Here is a 10896-nt window from a genome sequence, read left to right as displayed (position 1 = left end):
TTTGAAGCCTCATTGTACAACACGTCCAAATCTTTACTCTTCTTTTAAAAGTTTCTTTTTTATATACAATAATTCTTTCATCTCATGACATAAACGCATATGTCACCTCAACATAAGAGCATTGTAAAAATGTTAGCACACATTTATGCTTTTTTCTTTTGTTTTAAGTTTTTATGGGTGTTTCCCGGTGATGGGTTGCAGCTGGAGGGGCATCCGTTGTGTAAAACATGTGCTGGATATGATGGTGCTTCATTCTGCCGTGGCGACCTCTAAGTGATAAAGGCCGAAAAGAAAATGAAGGAATGAATGAATGGATGTATTTTGTTTTATAAATAAGGGTGTTCGCTTTTATTTTGAAATTAATCAAGTTTCACATTTTACTGTTTTGATTTCTACTTCATAGGTTAATTCATGTCAACCAGAAATTTAAGAAATTTAAACTGTGATGCATTAAAATACTGTAGTAATTCATAGTTAATTCTACAGTGTTTTTGAAACATACGACCTTATATTGTATATATTATAGTATTTACTACCTTCTGTTGACGAATGCTACAGTATACTGTACTAACTGTAGTTAGCTGATATGCATTACGTATATGCTGTAGTAAACTTAAGATTTTACTACAGTATGTGTTTGTGCAGGAGAGAAGGCAAAAAGCAATTCCAGGCAGGGCCAATTCGGTGGCTAGAGCCACTGCCCCTCTGCCCTCAGTGGCTGAGGTGTCCCTCCCTACTGCATATATTGCATATAAGTGAACCCTTTATCTTGTCAGTGTAAAATGAAATACAATAAATTCACAAACAAAATCAAGTTCACAAATACTCTTGATTAGCCATATGTGTAATATTTGCAAGTGCAGTATGAAAGGAACATTCCACCATTCATGGGGGCCCCTGGTTTTGAAAATAAGTATGGTTATAGACGGATGTGATGGAAATATGATAGAAAAGTTATAAAATAGCTATATGATTACAGTTTTTCTCAGTCACTTTGTTGCATTTCTCACAACAGCATTTTCATTTGTACAACAGTTAATGCATTTCTCAAAACAATAAGTTTGAAATTTATGCACACATCATAGTAGCAGTTTCCTATTCCTTTCAACAAATTGCAAATACTTTGGACATACATTATTTGCTTTCATACAACTCTCTGCTGTTTTATAACATTATCATTTGCTTTTGTCATGTCAGTCAAAATGAACTTAACTTGTAAATGCTGAATAGTCATTCCATTTAAAACTAATAGTCCTCATTTCATTACTTGTGTCTACAAAAATGTTGAACTAGTTGTCAAAATCTGTCAAGAAAATTTTATTAAACAATTTTAATCTTTTTTCCCCCCCCAAAAATGTCTTCTAAATTGAACAATTTCATGAATGATTTACAGCCCTGTGTATGTTGTCGGTTCAGTTCCAATATGTACTGCAATATTGTGTACAGTGGTGACTAACACTTTAATTGACATCAATACTTGCTTTTGAGGAATGAGCTATCTATTTTGAGCGAGTGACATGCTATCAACTAGGTTTTGCTTTTTGTACTAATTGTTTTGAGAAATGCATTAACTTTTGTGCAAGTGTAAATAGTGTTGTGAGAAATGCACCAAAGCCACTGAGAAAAACTGTATAATAGACTGCTTACAATTGGTCGGGGCCAATGACTGTAAAAGGCACCCCCTAAATCCCTGGGGCCTAAGCGGCTGCTGACCTCGCTTATTGGTTAAGTCCACTCCAGTATGTCTGTGTGCTGTATTGTATGGAGGACCAAATAAAAATAAATGCAGATGGACAGACGGACAGATAGAAAGATAGACAGACAGACAGACAGACAGACAGATAGATAGATAGATCACATAATAAGAAATATTGTATTTAAATAAAAATTTAATCCTAAATTAACTTCATTTATTATTATCTCCATGTATTTTAATATATATTTTATTCGTTCACAATTTATTTTATTTGTTATTTTTATTTATGTTTTCTGCATATTTATTTTTGTTTTTATTTATTCCTGCGTTAATTTATTTCCATGTTCATTTATTTGTGTTTGGACTTTTTACTTTTACGTACGTCGTAAGTAAATTGCGTCGTGCGTCACACCCGGTCACTAAAAATGGCGTCTAAGCGTCCCTTTACCGAAGAGGAGTTTTCTTGTCCGGTGTGCCGCGATGTCTTCACGCATCCCGTAGTGCTTACCTGTGGGCACAGCTTCTGCAGAGGGTGTATTGAGGAGTTCTGGAACTTTAACAAAACGAGAAGGTGTCCGGTTTGCCGACAAACTACAGAAAGAGAGCCATCCCTTAACTTCACCCTCAGAAACCTGTGCCAGTCGTTTGTGAACCACAGAAGGTTTCTGGAGGAGCACTGTGAGGTTCACCAGCTGAGGAAGACTCTGGTTTGCTGTGAAGACGAGCAGCTGATGTGCGAAGGCTGTAGAGACACCGAAAAACACAAAAACCACACATACCGTTCAGTGCAAGAGGTCGCAAGGGAACGCAAGGTATGATCATGTGTCGACACTGTATTAATCCCATTATGATAACTTACTTCATGATCCAATAAGTCTCATTAGCAGCTGACTTTTAAAGTAAGTTACAACATAATTCAAGAGTAAATAAAATAGTGCTAGCGTAGTAAGCAATTTATGGACCAATATAGGAACTTCATAGATATAATTGTGTTTATCAGCTTTTTATACGTCGAGTTACGGTTACAAATATAACGTGTTGTGCTCAAAACTTTTATTATTGTCCTGTATTATGCTTTTCAGATTGTGCTGAGCTGTTTTATTGAACGCTAAGGTCCGAATATGCGAATATAAAACCAAACATATAAATAAATATCTATGATATAAAACTAACTTTACCCACATATGTACACTTAAGAATATGATTCCTCTGACTTAATAAAGACCATTAGAAGCCAAACAATGTTTTTTTGTTTCACCAATGCAAATTCATTATGAATTTACAAATATCTATTTAATAAAATCAGGAGCCTAAAATTGAAAATAGATTTCCAAGGGCAAAAAATTGTTTTCATGTAAGCTATGAAAACGGAGATTTGTGATTTCATGTGCATTATACTTGACTACATAAACAACAATAGCTACAATAGTTTTCATCAAAAGATGCTAATTATTTTACGCATAACTGGAATATCGCATATAAGACGTGCGAATAAAGCAGTGTTTCCATCCAAAAAAAGTCAAAGAGAACAAAATTGTCACTTCCTGATTAACTGCCGCCAAATATTAACAGTCAAAACTGAATGTGCTGCGATAGAAAAGCTGCGTGAATCTTCTAGTTATTTAATAAAGGAGTTGCGCCTCAGATGTAGGTATGGGACGATAACCGTTTTCAAGGTTTACCAAGGTTTGGTTTTAAAACCATCAAAATTTTCTGCCAAAACGTTCCTAAGGTATGTGTACGATTTTTTATTACATTTTTAAAAAAATTTTTTAGGACAACAGTATCTCCAGCAGAAAAAAAAAGTATCCAAAGATGCCGTTTTAAATTGTAAAGAAATCTGTGTTTTTGAAACTAATAAAGACAGCAGGAGTCTATGATTCATTTGAATTATTTAGCCTGACGTGTTTACTGCTCCAACATGTCTTAAATATTTATCAAAATAAAATATATTGTGCTCAAAGGAGAAAAAAAGTTTTTGTTTTTATCCAAACATCTAAAAAGGATATATTTTAGAGCAGTAATCGTTTTACCGTAAAACCGTGATATTTTTATCCAAGGATATCATACTGTCACAATCTTATACCGGCCCAAGCCCACTCAGATGACAGTGTGCCGACAAGCAATGAACACATGGTGGCATTTGAAGTAATTAATAATAATAACACTAATATTGAAATAGTGTTTTAGAATGACCAAAACAACATCCCAGATGTTTTACAGTGTTCTTAGTCTGCTGGTTTGTCCATTCACACACATTTTTATTATCTCATGATCCCTTCTAACAAAATCACATGACTTTTTTAATGCACATATTGGAATTTGTTCGGTAAAATTGTTTCCATTAGAGTTTATGCGCATCTTTTTTTATTGAATAAAAAGTGTATCCTACTCGGTTATGCGCATGTTTTTATGAGAATTTTTAAAATTTGTGCATTCAAAATGTGCTTAAAAATAGGTGAATGGAAACATAGCTAGTGATGAGCTACAGGACTGAATGTGTCGCCCTCTACTGCCCTGGCACAGATCTGCTTTTACAGAGGCCAATCTAAAGCTGCCTTTCCACTGCACATGACATTTGGACACGACTGTCAAAATACGCCCCCTTGTGGCTGTCACACAGAATTTTCAGTCTTGTTGTGCACCATGGAAGAGAAGCTAATTCTTGTGGTGTCCACAAAAAAGTGCAAAAAGAGCCTTTATTCCCCATGCGTTCACCATGGTTGAATGAATAGATTCTCATAGAGCTGCTAAAAATTTTGGTGGGAATATGGAGACGACAAAAAAAAAAAAAAAAAAAAAAAATTATATATATATATATATATATATATATATATATATATATATATATATATATATATATATATATATATATATATAACTACTCCTTTATAAATAGAAATGCTTTTTTAATATAGATTTTTACAATAAAAAAACAATGAAAAAAAAATATGGGCGCATGGACCTGCCTGGAAAACTCTGGAATGCATCACATTTGGTCGGCCGGTCACATACGGTCTAGTCGCAGGAGTTCAAATATTTCAATATATCCGCAGCTCAAATAGGATCAGAAATTTTTTGCGTACAGAGATGATCGGAACTCCCGGACTACTCTCCATTGGAAATGAATGACTACCGGTCTGTCCCTTGTCTTTGTCGTATGCAGTGGAAAGGCGGCTTAACGGTGTTGTCATACGTTTAAGTAATTCATCAAACTCCCTCATAATTTCTGTTTCAAATTGTAGGAAGCTCTTCGATCACAGCTTGATTTATTCACAAATCAAAGGAAACATTTGCAGGATGCCAAAGCTGAGTTAAATTACAATTCTGACGACCTTTTGGTGAGTGTAAGCTTTTTGCTTTTACAATTACATTTTAATTTCTACTGTGAAACTTTGTCTTGTATATTATTAATAGTAGTATTAGAGTTCTGTAAAATGATGCTCAATTCTGTGAGAAGTCTTTAGTTAGCATTAAATTAACTCTGTCCACTTTGAATAGGACCAGTTGTGTTGTCTGTTAATAGTGATTGCATTATAGATGTCATTTAAAGTCATGTGTTTTGCTTGTTCAGAATAAGGCCAATTTCATTGCGAGAATGATCACGGAGCGATTTAAACATCTTCATAAACTTCTCGATGAAGAAAAAAATCGCTTGCATGATGAACTCAAACTGGAATTAGAAGAAAAGGACCAGAGGATCGAAGAGAAGGTTCAGCAGATGCAGAGCGACATCGTTTCCTTGTCTAGCAAAATCGTAAACTTCAGAACAGTTTTAGAATGTGGAGACATTGACATTGTTAACGTGAGCTCTTTATTATTATTATTATTATTTTGTCATTTTCTTTTTTAAGTGCTATTTTTAGAGCACAGATGTTCAGTAAAATAATTTAAATGGGTAATAATTTATCTATAACAATGGATTGATGGATATTAGGAAGCCTTCATTAACTATTATGTTGTACATTTTAGAGATTTAAAGAAACCGTCAGAAAAGTGTAAGTGTGATTTATTATTTTTATTATTATTATTATTGTTGTTGTTGTTTCCTCATGGCACCCTGTTGTTTATATGAAGTTTTGAAGCATCTGTGCACTTTTGTATTTTTATTTTTTTAGACCCCAGTGGCAGCCTCAGAATACAGACTCAACAGAACTCATCGACTCTGCCAAGTACATTGGCAACATTAATTTCAATGTTTGGAAGAAAATGAGAAGCCTTGCTCATTACAGTAAGTCACTCCATGTACAGTTGAAGTCAGAATTGTTAGCCCTCATGTTAAATTGCAATTATTTAAAAAATTTTCCCCAACTTCTGTTTAACTGGGAATTTTATTTGCAACAAATTTCTAAACAAAATAGTTTTAATAACTAACTTCTTATTACTGATTTCTTTTTGCCATGATGACAGTACATAATATTTGACAATGTTTACTATTTTACTAGTTTTTCAAGATGCTAGTATTTAGCTTAAAGTGCAACTTAAAGGCATAACTAGGGAAATCAGGGTAATTAGGCATGTCATTGTATAACGATGGTTTGTTCTGAAGACAATTGAAAAAAATATATTGCTTAAGGGGGCAAATAATTTTTACCTTAAAATGCTTTTTAAAAATTAAAAATCTGCTTTTATTCTAGCTAAAACAAAACAAATAAGACTTTCTCTTGAAGAAAAATATGATCGAAAATACTGTGAACATTTCCTTGCTCTAATAAATATCATTTGAGAATTATTTGAAGGATAAATATTTCACAGGAGGGCTAATATTTTTAGTTGACACCAGACAAGAAGTACTTGTGCTTTTAATCGTAAACATTTACTCTGTTCTATAACTCGCACTCAGGTCATTCCAGAGACTTAAGAAATGAATTTTCTCTTGGGGATACACATATACAGGTATTTGTATTCCAGTCAATTGGATTAATCCAAGTCTTGGTGAGCAGCCTTTCCGTGAAACACACAAATAAAAATACCTTAATTTATGTTCTGGACAAATTTCTTTTGGGTTCTGAAAAACATGAGGATGTGCAAATGATTGAATTCTGAGGACAGTGTCTCTTTAAGAACAATTGTACAATAAATATATATTTTTGTAGTTATATAGTTTTTCTTTAATGAAGGTACACCTAACAAAGATGTTTACATGCAAACATATTAAATACAACATATGCTGTAGTCCATATGGTTTTATGCTTTTAAAAATATTATTCTTAATGCATTGTTTAAATTAGCCGCTTAATGTGTATCAGGGTATCTGCCAGGCCTTAAAAAGTCTTAAATTTCAAAATCAAAATTTTAGGCCTTAAAAAGCTTTAAATTCACTGAAATATTGTCTTGTAGGTCATAAATTGTTTTAAACTGGTCTTAATTTTCTTTTTTTTTTTTAAAGCTACTTAATCAATCAGATACACGTCCAATCACCAAAAGTACATCTCCATAAAACGTTTATCAAAACTATATTCATAACTAATATTTTAAAAGCCTGCTGTGCATACAATTAGTTTTTAAAGTATTATTTATTATGTTCTTGTTGAAAAATGTATGTATACTACATCTAGGCTCTGCTTGTTTTGACATTATTTAAAATATGTGGCTAAAAAAATAACTGGAATGAATTTGAATTTGTTTTTTGATGGGGCAAGTCATTTGTTTTCTTCTGCTGGGCGATTTAAAAACTCCTTAGTGTCTTTATAAGTCTGAAATTTCTTTCTTAATGGTCTTAAATTTGGCTTGGTGAAACATGCAGAAACCCTGGTGTATAGAAAGTCTGCAAAGTTTTAAAGATCAAAAGTACATTTTTTTTATTTATTTATTTATAAAGAGTTATTGAACTATTAACTTGACTATTAACTATGAACCATAAACTTGCCAAAACGGTCGTCTTGAAATCAAGTTTAACCTAAACTTTGTCATTTGTTTATTTATTTGCAAAGATTAGTTTCAAACTATACTAATATTACCTTATGGTGATCAAAACCGTAATTAATAACCCTAAAAACCATTTAAAACTATTATTAATCAAATTATATTAAGTGTTTTGCTCTGATTTTATTCAAAATTACGGCATTTAAGTTCTTTTAACAATTTTGTTTTAAGTATATCAAGGTCCTAATGAAGTAAAAGGATTGATCTGTGCAATAACCTAAACAATATTACCCTTAATTAATGACCTCTGTAAAAACTGCTTTGTTTTGGCTAATGGCCCTTTTCCACTGAGTGGTATGGTAAGGTACGGTTCGGTACGCTTTTGTGGCTGTTTCCACTGTCAAAGGTTACCAAACAGTGAACCATACCACTTTTTGAGAACCTTTTCCAAAGGGTACCTAACACAACAAAATGGTGCCAAAAAGGAGAGCCAGACACGCAACTGAACATTATTGGTTTATAGAGATACGTCACTCGCTTGTGCACAAGCAGGAGAATGAAAACAAACAAAGCGCCATTTTTTTTTATTTACAAATGAGACATTACACCGTAATAATATATACATATAGTAATGAGCCATGGTTGATCTCAGCTTAAACAAACCTTGTTGTCATCTTGAAGAACAGCAGCAAATCCAAGAAGAAGAGAAGAATCAACTCTCTGCCTTGTTGTTGTTTACAAGGCCATCTAAAGCGCGAGCAGTTTAACTTTCTCGAGAGAGAGAGAGAGAGAAAGAGAGAGAGAGAGAGAGAGAGAGAGAGAGCATGCGCATCTATATTTGAAATAACAAACTTCTTGAGTTGATGATAATAACGTGCGCGTGATTATTGATGTGCTTCTGACCTCCTTTCAGAAATGGACAAATGTGAGTGACGAGCGAAAAACAAAGTAGAAGCGGGAAAATGATTGAGTAATGTAAATGATTGTTTAGGCAACCTAAAACATAAACAAACTGCCATGTTTAACTATTATCGTCACCTTTTGGGCTATTATGAACTCAGAATGACGGAAATATTTTCTAACAAGAAGTTACATGTGCTGGTGAAGTTTAAAGAGACAGATGAGAGGTTTGCACTGACTGTGGGATATATGTTGCGTGTTTTTGAATCAAATACGAACTAAAAGTATGCTGCATGTAGTTTTTCTGTAATTGGTAACATATTAGAGACTGTAAGGGGCTGTTGTGTTCATATATGTTGCATTTATTTATTTTATATAATTGCATACGTTATGGTAGGCTATTTCGTTTCAAATCATGTTTTGATTATTTGAAGTGCTTTCATATGATATGTGAACGACCTCTACAGCTTTACCTTGACATTTCCTTGTGCGAGAATGTTGTTGACTGAAACGTTCTGTTGTACATCGTGCCGTATCATTGGTACCATATTGGCAGTGAAAACGCAAGCCTGATAAAGGTGACCCATACCATACCACTCAGTGGATACAAGCCATAAAAGTCACCCACATTTGTCTCTTTCCCCCATTCATATTTCTCTTATTTCTGCCTTAGGACAGGTAAAAAAACAACAGATGCAAGAATGTTTTCTTATTGGCTTAAATGCTTCTAAAATAGTTGTACAGTACAGTTGCGCACACTTTTCTCAGTCTTCAGAAGTCATCGAGTCCTCTGTAATTTTTATATCCATCTCTCCTCAAAGGTCCTGTGTTGCTCGACAGAAACACAGCAAACTCTAAACTTTGTATCGAAATTGATCTGGATGGTGTTAGGATGAGACCAGATTGGACGGAGGAAGAAATTCAGAGAGAGCAGCTTCACAGAAACCCAGAGAGATTCGATCACTGTCCCTGTGTGTTGGGCTCTGTGGGATTTACCACAGGGATGCACAAATGGGACGTTGATGTCAAGGACAACACATCTTGGATGGTGGGTATCGCCATAGAGTCTGTCCAAAGAAAAGCTACCAGCGGCATCCCGGCTGGAGTCTGGTGTATCGGACGAGAAGGTCAAGTACTTAGCATTACGGATCCTCAGAAGTCCCAAGTCCCACTGTGTGGATTTGAGATGCCCAAAATATTGAGGGTGACTGTGAACTTGGATGAAGGACGACTGTCGTTCTCCGATATTGAGTGTAAGACTGTTTATCACACCTTCACACACAGTTTCACTGAGAAGGTCTTTCCTTTTTTCTGCACAGAAAGTTGTGACCCGTCTATCACTATACTGCCCGAACGCCAATCTGAAGACCTCTAGAAAGTTCCATTTCTATGGAAGATTGTTTCCGTCACAGAATAAAAAGGTGAAAATTGCGTTGTTCTGATTTTTTTTCTCCAGAATTATAAGTTGACATCTCATGTTTTTTTTAGATCAGCAAATTGCTTTAGGCTAAATATCGAGTTACAAACTTGTGATTCAGAAATTTTGAGACAGAATTTTGATGTTTGAAATGTCATAGTTACCTTTTTACTTCTATTTTCCTGTGACGGAGTGGTTGATTTTGTTAAAATTGCAGCTTATTGATTTATAATGGCCTTTGTTTCAAGGTCACGTCAGTTTAAAGTGAGTTTAAGGGATGTTCAGATTTAAATAGTTTGCATTGAGAAAGCTGTTCACTGTGTTTGTCTCATTTGTGCAATAAAACGTGTGTGATTTTAAGTCAAAGGAGTTATTTAAATGAACAAGAATGACTATAATTATAACAACTCGAATCGTTTTTTTTTACTTGAGATTATTTTTTTATTATGAAAGCAAGTTTCCAAATAAATATCACAATATTTTCAACCATAAATGCAATTTATTAAGTCAGCAAAAATATATTTAAAAAAGTGATTAATTTCAAATCCAGCCAATTTGGGCTGTCTAAAAATAATGCAAGTAGTAATTTAAAGAACTTAATTGAACCCAAAAGTGGAACAAGCTTATAAATAATTTAATTTTTTTGAATACTATATATCGCACAATTAAATCCATATCGTGCAAACTACTGGAAACGAGGCAAAAAAATTTTAATTACACTTATGATGTTACGATCTGGAGAATGAAGAAACTGGTCAAAATGAACTGTAATAGTTACTGAGAAAGTCCCATCTGGTACTACATATTTGTTGATGTACCATTGCAAAAGATCCAAACCTAACTTGATTCATTCATTCGACTTTGAGTCGACTATTAAATAATCAATACTTTTAAACACAGTACACTTTCAGATTTAAACCTCAGCTGGATGTTTACTCTTAATTCTGTGGTAAACACTGCATGAAACGTCATTTTCAAATCCCATGATAGGGGGTCTTTAAATCAACAAATATTTATA

The 10896-nt window shown here is 33.8% G+C and overlaps 1 protein-coding gene across 2 annotated transcripts; it reads left to right on the top strand.

Moving 5' to 3' along the window:
- Window positions 1-2097: 2097 nt before the first annotated feature.
- Window positions 2098-10238, top strand: trim35-40 (tripartite motif containing 35-40). Of its 2 annotated transcripts, none has more exon segments than NM_001386692.2 (6): window positions 2098-2508; window positions 4942-5037; window positions 5271-5501; window positions 5669-5694; window positions 5815-5927; window positions 9283-9892. In NM_001386692.2, coding segments are annotated over 6 exon segments (1407 nt in total). In that variant the 5' UTR covers window positions 2098-2121; the 3' UTR covers window positions 9837-9892.
- The last annotated feature ends 658 nt before the right edge of the window (window positions 10239-10896 follow it).

This window comes from Danio rerio, chromosome 25 (assembly GCF_052040795.2).
Source record: "Danio rerio strain M-AB ecotype USA chromosome 25, GRCz13ab, whole genome shotgun sequence".
NCBI lineage: Eukaryota > Metazoa > Chordata > Actinopteri > Cypriniformes > Danionidae > Danio > Danio rerio.
Note: the sequence above shows the minus strand (reverse complement) of the source record. Positions and strands in the feature narration are given on the sequence as shown.

Excerpts from the sequence above, each read along its gene's own strand:
- trim35-40 (XM_087310455.1), top strand. The coding sequence starts at position 2,122 with ATGGCGTCTAAGCGTCCCTTTACCGAAGAGGAGTTTTCTTGTCCGGTG. Across the intron at positions 5,502-5,668 it reads GAGACATTGACATTGTTAAC|AGATTTAAAGAAACCGTCAG; the intron begins GTGAGCTCTTTA and ends TGTACATTTTAG. Across the intron at positions 5,928-6,539 it reads GAGAAGCCTTGCTCATTACA|GTCATTCCAGAGACTTAAGA; the intron begins GTAAGTCACTCC and ends ACTCGCACTCAG.